Source organism: Salmo salar, chromosome ssa18 (assembly GCF_905237065.1).
Source record: "Salmo salar chromosome ssa18, Ssal_v3.1, whole genome shotgun sequence".
Taxonomy (NCBI): Eukaryota; Metazoa; Chordata; class Actinopteri; order Salmoniformes; family Salmonidae; genus Salmo; species Salmo salar.
Window position 1 is genome coordinate 11,987,010 of NC_059459.1, and position 20,703 is coordinate 12,007,712.

The 20,703-nt window shown below is 46.8% G+C and overlaps 1 protein-coding gene across 4 annotated transcripts in view; it reads right to left on the reverse strand.

Annotated features, from left to right (window-relative positions):
• Positions 1-1,584: 1,584 nt before the first annotated feature.
• The window catches only part of eml4 (EMAP like 4), a 112,818-nt gene continuing 93,699 nt past the window's right edge, over positions 1,585-20,703 (reverse strand). For all 4 annotated transcript variants that reach the window (XM_014154117.2, XM_014154118.2, XM_014154116.2 and 1 more), the window contains 17 exons: positions 19,818-19,941; positions 19,423-19,572; positions 18,620-18,689; positions 17,270-17,380; positions 16,273-16,368; positions 16,005-16,139; positions 15,558-15,693; positions 11,809-11,960; positions 11,436-11,561; positions 10,681-10,812; positions 10,387-10,454; positions 10,163-10,251; positions 9,958-10,055; positions 7,639-7,726; positions 7,314-7,412; positions 5,805-5,935; positions 1,585-5,479 (listed from right to left, as the gene is read on the reverse strand). In XM_014154117.2, the coding sequence (XP_014009592.1) occupies positions 4,958-5,479; positions 5,805-5,935; positions 7,314-7,412; positions 7,639-7,726; positions 9,958-10,055; positions 10,163-10,251; positions 10,387-10,454; positions 10,681-10,812; positions 11,436-11,561; positions 11,809-11,960; positions 15,558-15,693; positions 16,005-16,139; positions 16,273-16,368; positions 17,270-17,380; positions 18,620-18,689; positions 19,423-19,572; positions 19,818-19,941 (2,327 nt within the window). In that variant the 3' untranslated portion in view covers positions 1,585-4,957. The remainder of the gene's footprint in view (positions 5,480-5,804; positions 5,936-7,313; positions 7,413-7,638; positions 7,727-9,957; positions 10,056-10,162; positions 10,252-10,386; positions 10,455-10,680; positions 10,813-11,435; positions 11,562-11,808; positions 11,961-15,557; positions 15,694-16,004; positions 16,140-16,272; positions 16,369-17,269; positions 17,381-18,619; positions 18,690-19,422; positions 19,573-19,817; positions 19,942-20,703) is intronic.

The window sequence follows — 20,703 nt, forward strand, 5'->3', positions numbered from 1 at the left end:
ACAGCCAGAGAACTCTGTCCACTGTTTACCCACAGAGTCTAATACCACAGCCAGAGAACTCTGTCCACTGTTTACCCACAGAGTCTAATACCACAGCCAGAGAACTCTGTCTACTGTTTACCCACAGAGTCTAATACCACAGCCAGAGAACTCTGTCCACTGTTTACCCACAGAGTCTAATACCACAGCCAGAGAACTCTGTCCACTGTTTACCCACAGAGTCTAATACCACAGCCAGAGAACTCTGTCCACTGTTTACCCAAAGAGTCTAATACCACAGCCAGAGAACTGTCCACTGTTTACCCACAGAGTCTAATACCACAGCCAGAGAACTCTGTCTACTGTTTACCCACAGAGTCTAATACCACAGCCAGAGAACTCTGTCCACTGTTTACCCACAGAGTCTAATACCACAGCCAGAGAACTCTGTCCACTGTTTACCCACAGAGTCTAATACCACAGCCAGAGAACTCTGTCTACTGTTTACCCACAGAGTCTAATACCACAGCCAGAGAACTGTCCACTGTTTACCCACAGAGTCTAATACCACAGCCAGAGAACTCTGTCCACTGTTTACCCACAGAGTCTAATACCACAGCCAGAGAACTCTGTCCACTGTTTACCCACAGAGTCTAATACCACAGCCAGAGAACTCTGTCCACTGTTTACCCAAAGAGTCTAATACCACAGCCAGAGAACTGTCCACTGTTTACCCACAGAGTCTAATACCACAGCCAGAGAACTCTGTCCACTGTTTACCCACAGAGTCTAATACCACAGCCAGAGAACTCTGTCCACTGTTTACCCAAAGAGTCTAATACCACAGCCAGAGAACTGTCCACTGTTTACCCACAGAGTCTAATACCACAGCCAGAGAACTCTGTCTACTGTTTACCCACAGAGTCTAATACCACAGCCAGAGAACTCTGTCCACTGTTTACCCACAGAGTCTAATACCACAGCCAGAGAACTGTCCACTGTTTACCCACAGAGTATAATACCACAGCCAGAGAACTCTGTCCACTGTTTACCCACAGAGTCTAATACCACAGCCAGAGAACTCTGTCTACTGTTTACCCACAGAGTCTAATACCACAGCCAGAGAACTGTCCACTTAACGGACCCAACTAGAGACTGAAACATCCAGAATTGACTAGGGAAGACCGTGAAATGAATAACCTCTCCACTATACAGACATAGACATACACATGGACGCATGCGTGCGTGCCCACATACACAGTCAGCAGGTCAGGTATCAGAGGATTCAGATTGTTTTGTGTCAATCTCGTCACAGTTTGGTTTTCAGGATCAGTGACTTGTCGTCAGAGCTTGACAAAGTCCACATTTAATCCTTCCTCAAACATCTATGTCCCTGAGCCTGTTTCAGGGACATAGAGATGTTTGAGGAAGGATTAAAAGGTGGACTTTGTCACGCTCCGACAACAACTCAATGTTCCTGAAAACACAACAGTGACTCAATGTAAACTGAAATTATGTATTGAAGCGAACCCTTTCATACCACAAAACATTCACACCAAGATCAACACATAGATCAGTGGAAATACTCAAACATAAAAGCGTCTCTCTGTTTTAAAATGTTTATTTGCATTTTTTTTTTTTTAAATCTTCAGTATTTTTCTAGAGACAGAGCGTCTCAAACATTGTCACGTGAAACATGTTTTTTTTTGTTTTTTGTCGTCATTCATACAGTATCTCATCACCATCAAATCATTTCAACATTTCATCAGTATCCCCGTCATCGTGGATGGTCACAACCATGTTTATTTTGAATATCACAAAAGGTTGTACATGTCTGTGTCCCACCCCCCCGCGCTCCTTTATGCCCTCCCCCATTCCAACCACGGTGTCCCTACCTCCCCCATCCCCCCCCCAGGACACTTAGACATTCATTCACAAGGCTGAGGTTTCAGACCAGTCAAGGAGCTTTGTGTTTTCAACTCACTTCTCTCCTTCCCCTTTTTTCCCTTTGTGTCTTTTGGATACTAGCCATCTAACTCAAAAAACATGGTTCTATACAAGCCCTTCAGAAAAACTTCCTCTAAAAAGATGGTTGAATAGAAATAATGGCCCTCTACCTCTCAAAATCCTTAGATCCTTGTCAGGGCCCAGTACACGGGATGCCCTGGTGTCCAAACCCTCCACACCTTACTAATCCTCCCTATCTTCAAAAAAAACATTTCCCCTCCCTTTAACCAACACAGGCAAAACCTACCGAACCCCCACCCCCGAACCCCTCTCAACGTGGACATTATGTCAAGGCCATTCGTCAGAGCAACATTCAAAGTACATAACGGCTGTAGGCCCCCCGATTGGTAGACCACTAACCAAGTCTACAAGGGCGAGGTGATTGGCCATGAATACACTGTAAAAACAAGAGGAGCGACACCCCCCGGAAAGCCAGTTCACTGTCCCCACCATAACAACCTGTCATGGTAAGAAGAGCACATTATGCGGACTCGAGAGAGACATTATTTCACACTGTATTGTACGTGCTTGGCCTGTGGATGAGCTGGAGGAGTGTGCCCCCTAGTGGTAAAAGAAAGCAATGAAAAACGGTTCAGAGGATCTATCTATATCTCAAGATGAAGAGACCAGATATATACACACAGGCATACCATTATATACATAAAGTAGCCACACCTGAAAGTACAAAATGAATGAGTATGGGAGGGGAAGATCTAGCAAGACCACATGCCCCCCCCCCTGGGAAAACTGCTTTGTAGCGTTCCGGAAAGACTCCAGATATCGTAAGGTACGAGTTAGTTTATAGATTGACACCTGTAATTGAACGAGGTTCAAAAAGCGTGTTCACGTTCCATGCACTCAGCATTCTGGGAAGGAAATCCCATGTTCACTACAACCACAGAACCACAGGGGGAAACAAACTACAGGACCAACTACAGAGAAAATCGACCTATAGAAAAGCATTCCCAAGAAGGAAAAAAAACAGTTGATTTGCAAAAACAAAAGAAATCTGAAAATGCTCATAATATAAAAAGAGAAAGAGGTTCTTTGTGGGCCAGCTGGAAGTCTACATATTTGAGGGCAACGCTAGAATAACATCGGCATAACATCGACACAACCATGCCCTCATGCAGTCTTTCACTACGATTGATAACGTCTCTACCTCTTCACTGCAACCCTGTCAATGCCACATTACCGACTTTAGTACACCATTACCGACATGCACTTTACCTTTCACAGTCAGTCCCATGTTCACTACAACTACACCGTTCTACACCACATACCTTTTTACAAAGTCCTCCCGCTTCCTTCTGATAATGACAAACCTGGAAAATGACTGTACTTACTATCAAAATCTTTACTGTGCATTGCCACATAGGCCTTAGTCATGGGTATGCATATCCCTTCTATCGTCCTTCAGTCTTCCTTGCTATAGAAAGCCTCCACTTTCTCTCCCTAGTCACGGACGGACAATTAAAACGCAATCTCTCAATTCTCTATCCTCTACTTCCAGGCGACAAACAGAAGAGTCTCCCTCTCTCTCTAAATGTACCAGCGCATTCCCACCGAAGGGAGACAGAGAGGGCTGTGTAGAAAAACACAGAGGGGGCTCTCTCCCTCCCTCTGCTGGCTGTGTATTCCTGTGAGAGTGATCCAGTCCTGATTTCTGCAGAAAGGGGGGGGGGGGGGGCGATGAGCCGGAATGACACAAATGTAGAAAACGGCGGTTCGCAGACTTTTAAGACTTTTTTTTTTCAAATCTTTTTTTCTTCTTAAATACATCTCAGTCCATTCCAGCAGAGAAGGAACAGTCCCCAGGATAAGATTTTAAAAGGTATAAATCCAAAAGGGAAATAAAAATAAACAGGAAAAAAATGGTAGCATGTTATTGTAGGGCGAGCAGGTGAGAGTCTGCTGGGCACTGGTGGCTGGTGGTTCAGTGTGGTCATTGTGTCCATGGTCACAGGATATCCTATGGCTCATTTTTAACCTTTCTGGCCACTACGAGGCTGGATGGATGAGTTTCCTGCAGGGACTCTGCTAGAGAGAACAGCTTATTGCCATGGAAAGGCAGTCTGCATGCATGTCAGCCCTTACACACACACACACACACACACACACACACACACACACGTCTTGCGCAGCTAACCTTGTGGGGGACATACAATTCAGTCCCATTCAAAATCCAATTTTCCTTAACCCCTAACCTGTACCCTTACCCAAAAACCTAACCCTAGCTGCTAACCCTAGCTGCTAACCCTAAACCTAATTCTAACCCAGACACTAATTCTAACCTTAACCCCCTAGAAATAGCATTTGACTTTGTGGGGATCAACAGTTGTTCAAATGTTTGTTTGTTTACTAGTCTTGTGAGGACTTCTGGTCCCCAGAAGTATAGTTAAACACGCGCGCGCACACACACACACCTGTTTGAAAGCCCAGAGTGATGGAGTATGTTTTCATCAGCTGTATGTGATGGTATATGTGATGGTATATTACTGGTTGTATGTGGTCGCAAATGATGCTATGGTGTGTTATTGCAGGTTGTTGCATTCTCGAGTAAGGATTAGATGAGTATACGTTTCTATGGCAACATAGCTTAGACATGTGATCAATATTGAATAAGGGCTGGACTGAGGAGTGAGCATTAGCAGACACGACTTAACCGTATGAACCAGAACAACCACAGCATTCTCTCCTCACACTCTCACAACGTCGGGTGATCATCTTTAAAACAACATAAACCACTAATATCACTGCCTTGTCTCACGTACACCCTCCATCCTTCTCCAAATAACGCAGACATCAAAAAGAAACAAAAAGAAGAGCATGAAGATAAAACTAAAACTGAAAACAAAAAGAGACCTGAACAGAGATGGAACCCTCCTGAGAGACGCAGCGACATCGAGGCGCCTCCAGGGGGGAGCGCTGAGCAGGTGTGAGAGCTGGGCTGCGTCACAACTGAGGCTCTTCACGAGGGTGGGGTGAAAGGGCGGCCCTCGTCGCTAGGCGTGGCCGTGTCGTCGCTGGGGTCCAGGCTGTCCTTGAGGCTCAGCGTGCTGTCAGAGGGGGGCGGGGTTAGCTCGGCGGGGGGAGGGGTTTCGGGGGAGCTCTCCTGCCGTCCGTTGGTCGTGGGGGAGGTTGGCGTGGGGGGAGGTGTGACAAGAGCCACTCCCCCGCAGTGCGCCGCTGTGGGGTCAGAGGTCAGGTCGAGGACGGTGGGCGGGGTAGGGGTTGGCGTCGCGGCCGGCTTGGTGGGGGTGGGCGTCAGAGGCACCGCTGGGATGGCGGCACGGAGGATGGAGTTATGTAGGAGCCCCTCCCCTAGAGAGAGGGAGGAGTCACTGGGGACCAATGAGGGGGTCTTCTCCACCAGACGCCACTGCATGACACTGGTATCCTTCCCGCCCGTGGACACCAGGTGACTGTCGTTGTGCATGAAGGTCACATTGGTCACGTGACTGCTGTGGGCGCTGTATTTGTGGCTAGGTGCCTGCGGAGGAAGGAGCCATGTGAGCACATTATATTAGGATTTGAAGCCAATATTACAGTAGGCAATACTACATACAGTATGTATACCACAGGAGGTTGGTGGCACCTTAATTGAGGAGAACGGCCTTGTCGTAATGGCTGGAGTGGAATGGAATAAATGACATCAAACACATGGTTTCCATTATTTGATGCCACGCCATTCGCTCCGTTCCAGCCATTATAATGAGCCATCCTCCCCTCAGCAGCCTCCACTGATGTATACCGGGACAGTACTGTTGAGTAGTAAGGGGACTCTGCTGGTGCTTAGGGGCCAGGGCCTGGCTTACCTTAGGTCTTGCGCAGGGGTACTGGAAGAGGTGCACTTTGCAGAAGTCATCAGCCAGAGCGATCACCTTCCTGTTGTGGGACCTGATCAGGGCGTTGATGTCTGTACCATCGGAACCCTCAGGCCACACTCCTGGAAGACACACACACGGGTTGTTTTGACCCGCTATCGTAGCAGTGAAACCTGCCCTGAACTTTAGCCTCTGTTACTAGCCAGCTATCAACTGGTACTCTACCCTGCACCTTAGAGATATGTACATAGTCATTGAACACTGGTCACGTTAATCATGTTTACATACTGTTTGACCCACTTTATATGTAGATACTGTATTCTAGGCAAGTGTTATCGTATATAACTACTGCTGTACACAGATTTTCTATTCATGTACTGTCCCTACTGTCTATACACACCATCATACACATTTATATTCAGGACTTTGACATTGCTCATTCTAATATCTGTATATTTCTTATTTCCTTTCTTACATTTTCGGGGATTTGCGTGTATTGTTAGGTATTACCGCACTGTTGGGAGGAACATAAAGATTTCACAACACCCGCGATAACATCTGCAAAATGTGTGTACACAACCAATTTGATCGGATTTGATTTAGTGTCCTATCCACATGTTCAAGTACGTGAAGCCATGTGAAAAGCACACCACCAGGGGGCAGACCAACACTATAGGGGCCTTCATCCACACTAACGTGCACAGTAAACACTCCCCATCTTACCTTCTCCCTCTCACAGGGAGATACAGGTACATAGAAATGAATAGTGATCCCTTTACACACATATGCAATCTCTATTCTCAGGGGTCTTATCAGTTCCAGCATAAGCGAGGGACAATCTACTGGCTGAGAACTGAGGAATCTGACAGTTGAGAGATAACTATTTTTCCAGCCTCCTAAAGAACTAAAATATGTGGAGTCGGGGGGGGGCTGGTGTCGGGCTCTATTTTTTTGCTGGGACTGTCCCTCCCGAGACAATGAGAGAAGAAAGGGGCGGGGAGCGATAGAAAGAGATGGACAGAGAGAGAGAAAAAGAAAGAGGGAGGGAGGCAGACAAATAAAGACGGAGCTAGGGAAAGATGTGGGGAAGCACTGCGACGCGCCGTACTGCAGTGGGACAAAACCTGTAGTGAAACAGAGCAGGGTGAATTCTGGTAGCAGAGTTCAAACGGAAAGGACACGCGTTTGCTGCTATGCGCCGTTACAAACTTGCGTAATACGGATACTTTTTTTTTTTTTTTTTGAAACAGATTGAGAAAGAGAGCAGAGGAAGACAGGATGAAGAAGAAAAAAAATAGGGAAAAGCAGAAAGTCAAAAGTGCGTAGGGCGAGTCCCAAACCACACTTTCTGTTCAGTAGCAGGTCTCACAGCCACAGAGGCTTTATCCACCCACAGCAGTGAAAATAAAAACACACAGTCTACACAGATCCGGCATAGCACAGCCACGAACAGAGCCAAAGCATTCCTGCCATATCCCTATTGCCCAAGTAGATACTGACCGAAGACATGGTAGCCCAGCACACAGGTATAGGTGGTCCAGTCGATGTCCTTACACTCTGAGCGGTTACGGATGTACTTGCAGCCGTTTGGAATGTCCCCTGCAAAGAGGATAGAACCAGGGCATAGGTTAAGGGAAATCTTCACAACAGCAGCGTTGGCTATTACGTAGGCTGTTTAAGAAAAAGTTCATGGGAAAAATAATCATTTGTCTGATTGCTAAACATCCCTTCGTGGATCACTAATTTAGCACCATGCTCCATCAATGAAGCTGCTGCTGCAACCTTACTAAGGCATGACACTCATTCGAAGGTGTGTTTTACGCACAGTAGAGGATCTCGTAGTCTCCTGAGTTGGACATGATGAACTTGTTGTCGGGGGACCAGTCAAGATGTGTGATGTAGCTGGAATGTCCCTGTTAAACCACACAGAAGGCTGGGTAGGTGATTTTAGGAGGAGAGATTGAAACAGTTCACGGTACATTCATGGAGCTAGAGACAGGTACAGCATGCGCAGCGCGGGCTAGCTTCGTTTTGCTAATCGTTTCAGAGGAGATTGTTTGCCTTTATTAAAACTAGCCCACGCAGCGGTTAAGTGCACTATCCTGGGAGCGAGCTCCAGTCTTCCATCACAGCCCATTGGAGGAGACACTGTGTGCGGCTGTCCTCCCCCCACACTCAGAGTCAGGGAGGGAATCTCTGTTTGCCTATCTTGGCACGTTGTTTGATTTCCTTCAGGTCTGCAGGCTTCCATCCAACACACAGACCCATACACACATGGAATCATATCATACACACAACATGGAGTCATACACACACACACACGTCTCTGACATCCTGCCAAGTTAAGGCTAGTCACTCCACAGCTGCTGAGCTCACTTTCTCACACAAACGCATACAAATCTGAATCCCATACTGACCGAAACACACACACACACACACACACACACACACACACACACACACACACACACACACACACACACACACACACACACACACACACACACACACACACACACACACAGAGTAGATGTATTTCTGTCTTGATGCATTTCCCTAATTATACATGCAATCCTAGGCACTTCCTTATCTGAACTAGAGGACTCGTATACATATTTGCATGTGTCCCTAGAAATCCCTACAAATAACTGCATATACTTATACTGTATATCTGCTTGTCTCGCTGCTTTGCTGTGGAGCTGTGGTTACAGACAGGGGCCCGGTCCTCTGGCAACGCCAATAAAACCTCAAACCAACCTTCCCACAATGTCTTTATTCCCTCTGGAGCCCTGAGCCTTTGAACCGTACCAAATGAGAATCTGGCTTTAATGCTCTCTCATGCAACCCCAAGCTTGTTTTTCAAAAATCTAAAATGTAACTGCTGTGCTCCTGATCTCTGATCTGTTATTAAACTACCCAACCCAAAGCGCTATACTGCCGCATGCTCTGCTGTGGCTGCCAGGCTATGTACGGTAAGTTGCCTGGGGGTTAACATTGGTAACGTTACGTCCCACAATAGGGTACCAAGACCATAGTGGTCAAGCACCAGAAGCAATGACCGTGACCACAACCTGAGCACCGTGGTCCTGGCCATTGGCATCCAACGCACAGATGACCAGAACTCCACAGGCATGGAGAGGGGGGAGAGAGAGAGAGAGAGAGAGAGAGAGAGAGAGAGACGGACGAAAAGAGAGACTACATGAATAACGGGGACATGAAAGAGAGGGAGAAGAGTGAAACGGGGGAGAAAGAGCGCGAGAGAGGCGGGAGCCACGAGTGAGAGACACTACATACAGAGAAAGAGAGAGGAGAGAGGGAGGGAGACCACATTGAAAGAGAAATAGAGAGGTCGCAGACTGAGCAGCAGCCAAGCGGAGGCTAGAGGAGGTGTAAAACAACAGTGGAGTGATTCACACGGGCCCTGTGGGTCTCCAGACCGCTGTAGAGTTGACCTACTGGAGTCCCAGCACAGCGTACTGATCACCCTCTGTATACAGCCACCTCTACCCTGCTGGGGGTCGCGTCTTTCTCTCTGTGTATGTCTCGCTCTTTCTCGCTCGCACTTCAAAACAATTCAAGTCAATTAAAACGAGCTTCGCTGGCATAAAAGGAGCAACCCGACGGTGCCAAGGCAATACAAAATGTGTTAATAATTCATACTCTCTCTCCCTCTCGGTTTTCTCTCCTGTTGCTTTTCCTGTGATTAATACACTGTGAAAGCACTGATCAAATCCATCTCTCCAGCTGCAGGGAGACAGCACTCCCCAGGGCCCCCCCAAACACACACACACACACACACACACACACACACACACACACACACACACACACACACACACACACACACACACACACACACACACACACACACACACACACGTCATTCAACACACCACAGCAGTCTGCATAACTCACTTTGATGAAATGCCTTTACTGTGGCTATATTTCTAAGCTAAAGGCCTCTTCCATGCTGGGTACTGAACTACTCCATTTCCTGTCATCACAGGTTCACTGAGGAGGTCAAATATACAGTCAGTAGACAAAGACAGAGTCTCTTTGAGGAAAATTATCTTCACACATGCATATAGGCACACACACACAGAGACACACACACACGCACACACGCAAATGGTGCTGTACTCACAATGCACTTCCCGCATCTGGTGTACTTGCGGCCTTTCTCCGACACGGTGTGGAGGTAAATGAAGTTGTCATGTGATCCCACTGCCAGCAGGGTGCCATCTGAGGAGGGAGTGAACAGGATTGTGGGTAAATGATCCACCGCGTTCTATTATCCTCCCAAATCCAATGCTACAGTTTGGATAGGATGTAAGACCAGCTCCACCCACCTACGGAGAAGCGCATGACTGACAGCTGCTCGTTGCCGTCTGTGTGAATGGCCACCAGGTCTCTGGTCTCTGCATCCAGAGCGTACCACCTGGGACACACGGGGGAGGGGAGAGAACAACACAAGAGGATTCAGAAGAAGGGACTTTTCCCATACAGGAGGAGAGATGGGACAGATAGACACTAATGTGCTTCAGAGTTAGAGATGGGGTTCAGCTGAACTTACTTTCCTGAGTGAGTACCGATGGCCACAACAGCACCACTGGGGTGAAAGTCGGCACAGTGGCCATGCTCCTGAGGGAAAGAAAGAGCAAGGGAGAGAGAGAGAGAGACACAAAATAAATGTACGTTTGAAATGTAAGGCCTGACTCCTAACTTGAGATTTGTTTGCATCTCAACGGAAAACTTAGATCAACATTTCAATTTTGTCTGTGAATAAAATCAAAAGGGTAGTGGATGAGTGTGGATTCTTAAATCTGATGTACAGAATAGTTCCCGAAAGGGAGGTATAAGTTCTTACATCCAGGAGCCTGTTCCATTCCAGGGAGTGGTCCACAGAGTTCCACAGGCACACCTGCCTGTCCTGGGCACAGGTTAGGAACAGGTCCTTGAAGGGGTGCGACGCCAGCCCCCATAGCTCGTCTGTGTGTCCCTGGGGGCGAAAGGTCAGAGGTTAGAAAATAATGCTGATGGGGTTATGCTTTCATTCAAAGTGACTTAAGTACTTAACACGACCTACTGAGAAGTAAACACATATTCTGCATATTCTGTATGTTGCCCATTTAAAGTGGGAATCAAAACCCAGATGGCCTCCTTCCCACGGGGCTAGCGTGCCTCAGAGGACAGAAGAGGGCGGGATCAGTTGGGTACCCTCAAAAGACGGGAGAAATACCTCCGCCTAGGCTGTTTATACAGCGTTCAAATCACTGGGAATAAACGAAGACAGTTATACAACACGGCTCTCTGGAAAATAGCAGCGTCTCGCCCGCTCTGCTCTCTGGGAAAGCAGCTAGTGAGGTGGCCGACACTGGCATCCTTACAACAGGGCTGGTATAGCAGGGCCCTGCAGTCCTGAGATGCCTTTAGCTATGTAGCTAAAGGCCCCGGATGTTTCAGGCGTGCCACACCAGGAATATTTAGCGGTGGTGGTCAGCTAGTCAACAGTGAGAGATAGAGAGGACGAGAGAGAGAGAGAGAGAGAGAGAGAGAGAGAGAGAGAGAGAGAGAGAGAACGAGCGAGCGAGCAAGAGAGCGACATAGAGTGAAACCTCTCACCTGCACTTCCACCTGGAAACCGTCATTAAATGTCCCCCTCAGGATGAAGTTACGCGAAGTGCCCACCAAAAACTGCTCCCCCTTGCCCTCGGCCACAGCGCGAATGGTTCCATATTGATCGGGGACCTGCAGTGGAACAGATGCACCGAGATGTATAACAAACATCTTCCCAAAACAGTTCCCAAATCTGATCAACATTGAATGATAGGTTTATCATCCTATTGAACATGTGGTATTTGACATATATGATACACTGTATATCAGTAAGTATATATGTTTGTGCATAATCCATGGTGTTCTGGTGTATATGTGCCTGTGTTGTATTCTGTATGGCTGTGACTGGCAGCATTATGTTCTGTGTGGCCCACTGCACCTCTATGTCCCTCTCTGGGTTGAGGTCGTGGTCCCAAAGAATGATCTTGTGGTCCTTGCCCCCTCCGGTCAGCAGGGTCCCGTTCCTCATCTGACACAGAGTGAACACACTGCCGTCATGGGCCTTGATCTGACGGCTGATCTGGTACGCACCTACAGGGGGGACGAACAGAGGGGAGGGGAGAGAGAGGGAGAGGGAGAGGAGAAAGAAAATTGCCCAGAAGGAAAGAAGAGGGAGAGAGGAATGAGAAAGGGAGTGAGGGTGGTCGTAAAACAGCTCACAGCGGAGAATTCTGGGAATAGGATACAACAGATATTTGACCTTTGCTAATGTAGTTTATGTGCCACGGTACAGGCCAGCTCATTGTTCCCTCTAAAACTCGGTTGCTCAGTGACTTTCAACGTGGCACAGTCATAAGAACAAATCAGTTCGTCAAATTTCTGCCCTGCTAGAGCTGCCCCGGTGAACTGTAAGTGCTGTTATTGTGAAGTGGAAACGTCTAGGAGCAACAACGGCTCAGCCGTGAAGTGGTAGGCCACACAAGCTCACAGAACGGGACCGCCAAGTCCTGAAGCGTGTAAAAATTGTCTGTCCTCGGTTCCAGCACTCACTACTGAGTTCCAAACTGCCTCTGGAAGCAACGTCAGCACAATAACTTTTCATTGGGAGCTTCATGAAAGGGGTTTCCATGGCCGAGCAGCAGCACACAAGCCTAAGATCACCATGGACAATGACAAGCATCGGCTGGAGTGGTGTAAAGCTCGCCGCCATTGGACTCTCTGGTGTGATGAATCACGATTCACCATCTGGCAGTCCCACAGACGAATATGGGTTTGGTGGATGCCAGGAGAACGCTACCTGCCCCAATGCATAGTGCCAACTGTAAAGTTTGGTGGAGGAGGAATAATGTCTGGGGCTGTTTTTCATGTTTCGGGTTAGGACCCTTAGTTCCAGTGAAGGGAAATATTAATGCTATAGCATACAATGACATTCTAGACTATTCTGTGATTCCAACTTTGTGGCAACAGTTTGGGGAAGGCCCTTTCCTGTTTCAGCATGACAATGCTTCCGTGCACAAAGCAAGGTCAATACAGAAATTGTTCATCGAGATAGGTGTGAAAAAACTTGACTGGCCTGCACAGAGCCCTGACCTAAACCCCATCAAACATCTATGGGAAAAATTGGAAGGCAGACTGCGAGCCAGGCCTAATCGCCCAACATAAGTGCCCGACCTCACTAATACTCTTGTGGCTGAACGGAAGCAAGTCCCTGCAGCAATGTTCCAACATCTAGTGGAAAGCCTCCCCAGAAGAGTAGAGGCTGTTATAGCAGCAAAGGGGGGACCAACTCCATATTAATGCTTGACGAGCAGGTGTCCACATACTTTTGGCAATGTAGTGTACTTGCAGATTATCACTCCTCCTGTAATAATACTAAATTCTATGCTAATAACACGAACAGATGCACAGCAAGAGGCCCATTCCTCGAGTCTAGCCAGACTGAAACTGAGGCAGTGGAATTCTCAATGGAGGTAATATTGAGTGGCAGAGGGAGGTTATGTGCTAGAATGAATATGCATCAGACAGCGTTTCAGTCTCCGTATCGCTTCTGCTCCCCCACGTTGGCATGACCTCCATCCCTGCAGAGCTCAGACAGATGTGGACACACGCACACACACACTCTCCCACCATCTAACCAGCAGGAGGCACTGTGGCCCAGCTCCACTACAGCAATTTGAGCAGAGTTGGTCAATAAAGAGATGAACAGTTTATCCCTGGCATCTGGCCAAAGTTCTGTTCATCCTGTTCTGCAGCATGCCAAGCAAAACCATTACTGCTCAAAACCCCCAACACCCCCCCCTCCCCAGGCACTCTGGCCTGCCAACAATCACACCCACTATTCTTCTCCTCTACCCCACTTTTCTTTCTACTTTTCTTCCCCGTCTTTCTCTTTCTGTGTCTCCTTCCAGGCGGTATTTCTTTTCTCCGATCTCGAATCACCTCTTTCAGTTGCTCTTCTCCGTGTCTTTGAGACTCACTGAGAAGGTAAAGCGCTTGGTATTACTCATTTGGGTATGTCTGATACGGTCAGACGGTTCTACCAAAGTGACTAAGTTGAACACAAATATTCATATGTACGTGGATCATGAGGGACAGCGCCATGGTCCAACCAACTGTGCCATCAGTGGCACTATACGGGCGGGTGAAGGGATTGTGTGAGGAATAAATTACATTGTATTGTGTAAGGTGCTGGCTCCACTACGGGCTGGCTCTATTAGGTCTAGAGGCCTGTTTGTGAGGTATAAATTACATTGTATTGTGTAAGGTGCTGGCTCCACTACGGGCTGGCTCTATTAGGTCTAGAGGCCTGTTTGTGAGGTATAAATTACATTGTATTGTGTAAGGTGCTGGCTCCACTACGGGCTGGCTCTATTAGGTCTAGAGGCCTGTTTGTGAGGTATAAATTACATTGTATTGTGTAAGGTGCTGGCTCCACTACGGGCTGGCTCTATTAGGTCTAGAGGCCTGTTTGTGAGGTATAAATTACATTGTATTGTGTAAGGTGCTGGCTCCACTACGGGCTGGCTCTATTAGGTCTAGAGGCCTGTTTGTGAGGTATAAAGTACATTGTATTGTGTAAGGTGCTGGCTCCACTACGGGCTGGCTCTATTAGGTCTAGAGGCCTGTTTGTGAGGTATAAAGTACATTGTATTGTGTAAGGTGCTGGCTCCACTACGGGCTGGCTCTATTAGGTCTAGAGGCCTGTTTGTGAGGTATAAAGTACATTGTATTGTGTAAGGTGCTGGCTCCACTACGGGCTGGCTCTATTAGGTCTAGAGGCCTGTTTGTGAGGTATAAATTACATTGTATTGTGTAAGGTGCTGGCTCCACTACGGGCTGGCTCTATTAGGTCTAGAGGCCTGTTTGTGAGGTATAAAGTACATTGTATTGTGTAAGGTGCTGGCTCCACAAGGGGCTGGCTCCATTAGGTCTAGAGGCCTGTTTGTGAGGTATAAAGTACATTGTATTGTGTAAGGTGCTGGCTCCACAAGGGGCTGGCTCCATTAGGTCTAGAGGCCTGTTTGTGAGGTATAAAGTACATTGTATTGTGTAAGGTGCTGGCTCCACTACGGGCTGGCTCTATTAGGTCTAGAGGCCTGTTTGTGAGGTATAAAGTACATTGTATTGTGTAAGGTGCTGGCTCCACAAGGGGCTGGCTCCATTAGGTGTAGAGGCCTGTTTGTGAGGTTTAAAGGTCGAATGCAGCCATTTTTATCTCAATATCAAATCATTTATGGGTAACAATTAAGAACCTTTATTTCTATTTTATTACAATGATAAAACCTTAATAGCTTCTTAGCAAAGAGCAATTTCTCAAGCAAGAATTTAGCTAGGACTGTCTGGGAGTGGTCTTAGTGTGGAAGGGAAAACTGAAAACTAGCCGTTATTGGCAGAGAAGTTTGTTACTCTTTCTTATTGGTCTATTACTATTAACTAATTTCCCGCCTGGTGATGTCACCAGGCAGGCCAAAACTCCATGTCACCAAAACAGAATGACATTTCAGGCAGTCTTTTCAAACAGTTATTACACTAAAAGGGCATTATCATAATTTTCACAATTTCACAGTATTAGTCCAACCTCATAGTGTGGAAATATCAACAAAAGAAAACACAGGAAAATCACATTTTTGACTGCAATGGGCCTTTAAGGTAGTGTAAGCTAGAAGGTATAAAAGGTGTGTAGTGTACCTTTGGGTCCCTTCCCTGGGGTCGGCTCCACTGTGCTCCTGCTCCATATCAACATGACGCCTCCAGAGTCTCCAGTCAGGATGTCCCCGTTGTTGAGGAAGGCCAGACACTGAACAAACTTGGGTTTCTCGTATTTCTGAGCAGGAAGAGAAGTTGAACGAGTTATTTCATAATAATTGCATTGTGGATGTGTTTAAGGGAGACTAGAGAAAGAGCAGGTGTACGTGTAATGTTATATTACGTAAGGGATGCATCCTTTTCTGACATCACACCATTATTCAAGGCACTTAAGGTGACACGGTTATTGTGACGCCAATCTGTGAAAACAACCGTTAAGTGTACTTCTCTGTTTTGCTCGGCTCACGCAGATCTTTACGCGCTTTTAAGTCCTGAACAAGTGAAATACTATACAAGTCCTTTTTAAAGAGTATTAAGGTGTGTCCTCACCCCGAAGATGCCCTGCTTGCGTGCCAGCGAGGTGCCAGCCCAGGTCCAGAAGAAGATGTGGGACTTGCCACAGGTTACTATGGTGTTGGCATCAGTAGGGTGGAACTCCACCACAAGCACCACCTCATTTGTAGACTAGAGAAGGTGAAACAGAGATCGTATACAGTTAAAAAGAAGATCCATTTTTATAACCCAATCGTCAAAAAGGCAACGATTGACGTATTTTACGCAGAATTACACAGTATAAAACACCCCAGGTATCTCTGACCTTGATTTCAGCGATCTTGGATTTCTTCTGCCAGTCCCAGACAGTCAACATGTGGTCGTTGCAGTCATCAATCACCGCCAGGTGTGTGCCGGAGTCCTGTAGGAGAAAGCCAGGAGGAAGCAAGGTGTCTTCATGTCAGTAAAGCTTGTACCAAACACAGATCCTATTGTCTGCAATTCAATAAATCTGCCATAACATAATTCCAGTTTATGCCTGCAACTCTTTGATAGTGCATATTAACTGTTATATAGTGTAGGTCGGTGAGAGGGCATGGAAGATTCTAAACATGAATCAACCTGTTGCATAAATGGCCATAAAGCTAGCAGGAATAACCAATAAACTTCTGAGCGGTTAACCATTAAGTCGACTTGGCATATGGTATCAGCAACGACATACGATGATGGCTCATCATCCTTCATTCAGGATGTACTCGTCTTTAACAAAGCAAATCCACTGCTTAGCTAGACCTCCGATAGCATAACAGGATAATGATTCACTTAACCTAGAATGTGTGTGTGTGTGTGTGTGTGTGTGTGTGTGCTCGTTTTTATGGAAATGGGTCATGGCGTATGCGTGTGAGTGTGTGCGTGCGTAGTTCGCTTGTGAAGGGAGCCAGACAGTAAAAACAGAGTCCTGGAATGTGCTAACGGAGGACAGGGAGAGAATAGTAACGGTAAACTACTACTGATTAGAGAGCATATGAGGTGCTCAACACCACAACGACACCACTCGGGACCCGCGAGCCTGATCACGAAATGGCTCGGTTCAGAAACACATCCCCCAGAACCCCAGACCTGATTCTAGAACAGCTTATCTAGACCCACTAACCACTGGCTGCGATGTGATTATGTTGAACTATGATATGTAGGATCTGTACACATCCCAGGATGGGGTCTCACATGAATTACTACACTATCGTACCCATATTTCCCATAATGACTAAAACGTCCTGGATTATATCATTAGAGGTGTTAGGATTGGTGCTAGTGGTGCCCACCGCTTTGGAGAAGGCCAGGGAGCCCACCCCTCTCTCGAAGGTGCCCAGGCCGATGACCTGCAGGGTGGACAGGCTGACCGAATCCCACACTCTCACATGGGGCTGCAGTGGCTGCAGGGGGAGAAGAAGAGAACGCACACGTCATTGAACTCTCAGTGTAGCCAAACTCAGACCCTATGGTTGCATTTAAAGTGTATTCTTCTTGACAGCATCCTTTCCTTGTTTCCTTCCCTTCACAATCAGTGGCAGATGAGGAGAGGCCAACACAACATTTGACCAGCTCTCAGCTTTTCACTGTGTTCCCTAATCAGAAACGTGCGTGTCTGTGTCTCGGTTGGGTCGCGATACTCCTTTCCAACTTCCTTTGCTTGTCTCCTCATCTTCACAAGCACTGGTAGATAAAATAACTGGATTGAATCACACCCAATTGCTTTTTACCTATCGCATCCTCTAAAGATCAGTGATCATTAAGGAAAAGTGGAAGGAGGTGAGGAAAGGAAGCCATTTTGAAGTCTTGAGAAAGCATTCAACAGTTATAGTCAGTTAGTTGTAAAATATCTGGCTCACTGACAGACAGGATCCTCGCCTAGGGAATCATTCGAGGAAGGTTAGAGCCAGTTTGACATGTTTACACCCAGAGAGCTTAAATATAATGAGTTGCATTAGAGAATGGATTATTGGTATGCTTGAGTAAACATGAGGTACCGGTGTCTGGATGTGCCCGTCAAAGACATGAGTGAGCCTGATTGTGCAACGCAAGCAGAAATACTCATACTGTACACAAGAAGAGACATTGTGCAAACAAGGATTATGTTTTTAAATATGACCACAGAGAGACATGTCATTCTGTATTTGGCAGGCTGGTATAAGACTACTTAAAGGACTGCTCCCATTTATTTGGGTATTTGTTTCGTTCGTCCATTGTTGACATAGTCCCAAAATGTTTTGCTCGTCTGCATTCAGGTTTTCAAGATATGTACGTTTCAATATGATGTAAAATGCATCATACAGGGATGATTTATGTATTTGCGTATTTTGAAACTTACATATCTTGAAAACTTGAATGCAGACGAGCAAAACATTTTGGGACTATGTCAACAATGGACGAACGAAACAAATACCAAAATAAGTGGGCGTTTTCCTTTAAGTTCCTTGGAAAAACCCCTTGGTGTCACCTAGGTGACATGTGAAGCCCTGTGACTTGCCCAGTTGCCTGTGTGGATGTATGACGGGGAAGAAAACAGGTTGAACAAACATGAAACGTCACACTGCCGATCATATTACTAAAAGACTTAGCAAGCAGAAAGATGAGGGGTGAGGAATGGGTGAGGAGGTGGGACAGTGACTCACCCGCCCATCCTTATCCACTCCTGCAATCTGTCCCGTGGCAATGCGGATCTTATCAGGGTGAACAGCAAGGCTGAGAGAGACACAGGGAGAACGAGATCAACAACAAAAAACAACGAGACATGTCTCGTGCGGAGGAAACTACCTCCCCGTTGAAAACACCCACAGTCAGCAACAATCAGTAGTGATAAGTGGAGCACGTCAGGTGTAAAACGAAGCCAGATGAGAGATAGCTGTTTGACTGAGCAGGCCTGTGTGCATGTCTGGCCCACGGCCTGATGGGAAGAAGCGAGGCGTATCGTTTCAAACGTAACACAGGTCTGAGTCAGCGCGCCGCTATCGCAGAGACTCATTTGACTCCCCCCCCACTTCTCGCTCACCTGGACAGAAGACATTTACATCTCATTTGCATAGTGTGTTTATCTGAAGAGGCTCCTGAGAGGCTGGGAGCCGGAGCCGGTGGAGCTGGAGGTGTCAGTTACACGGGCGGTTAGTGTAGGAACCATTGTGTCTGTGGCAGGTACTTGCTTAATCCGGATGAAAGGTTTTGTATGAAGTGTTTATACAATATTCAGACACTTGGGGACATATCATACTACCTTCTGTATCTAGCGTCTCTTATCTACTGTCTCCAGGATACGCAGCCCATGATACCGCGTAGGTTACCGTATGAAATGGACACCATACTGCACAACCGAGTCTGACCAAAACTCCCAGTTGCCACCAACTCGCCGTTTTGTGTAAAAACAATTCAAAACAAAACAAACCAAAAAAGGAAATGACAGTGGAACAGGATACCAGCTCACCATTTGACGCTGTCTGTGTGGCCGAGGTAGTGGCGCTGTGTCCTCTCCTCACAGTTGAAGAGCACTACCACAGAGGCAATAAAGTAAACACTCTCCCCTGTAGGGAGCAGGTACACGTTGGCTCGGCAGTCTTTCCCCCTGTAGCCATACCTGACATAGGGAGTCAAGGAAACACAAGGGGCCTCAAACGGGACATCTTAATAGTATAACTGGCTCATTCTACTAGTCTCCTTTTGTTCATCTGCAATGTGAAAACAACTGGAAAGGTGAAAGTGAAGACCTAGAAGACATCCACCATTTTGTTTTGATCCACAGACAGACAACAGAAGGACCGAGGTCAGGGACATACAGAGTGAGAGCGTTTGGGACCAGACCCTGCTGAGACGAAAGGATACACCCACTCCAGTTTGAGTCTCTCCGGAGGCAGCTCTGTGCGCACGTCCTCATAGTTCTCCACGTCGGCGGGGATGAACATGGTGATGGGTCGACCTCGCATGAACATCTTGATGTAGTCTCCCTCTGCGGAGGAGACCGACAAAAGAATGTCGCTAGCTTGCTAAATCACGACCGCCATTTTGACTTGTTACATACAGAGGAAATCTGTTGGTACTAAACCCATGCTTTCGCACACACATTCAACATTCAGTATTCGGCACAGGTAAACATATTAGCAGGGGCAGACCTGGGTTCAAATACTATCTGAAATGATTGAAAATACTTTTGAAGTATTCAGGCAGGCTAGAGCAAACACTCAAATAAGTATTTGAACCCAGGTTGGGGTGGTATTTCTCACACAAGAAAACGCTGTTAAGGTAATAAAGGTTAAAATGTCATGAGACCGAGACTGTATGACATGAGTTTAGTCCATTAACAGAAGAATTTCAGCAGCCTGACTGCTCACCACTGCACACATAATCACTTGGTTTGAGAACACTTTTTTTTTTCCTTTTTTTTTTTTTACATAAACACCTCAAAAAGCCTAGAAAAAGCCTTATGAGTTTGGTATATTTCTTTTTTGTATTATTATTTGATATACTGTTCAGTTAGTGTGCAGCACATGCTTTCCACTCGTCGAGGGATGAGATACTGTACAGACAGACGAGGAGACAGACATGGACAGACTGAGAGAAGCGGTGGGTGCCGTGCACCGGCGCAAAGCAGTGAGTCAGCAACACCAAACCCAGCTGAAATAAGAAAACGTGAGAGGGGGATAGAAGAACGAAGAGAAGAGGAGGAAGACAGAGCAAAAAGAGGGGTGGGGGGGGGTAAGATTTGTGGGAG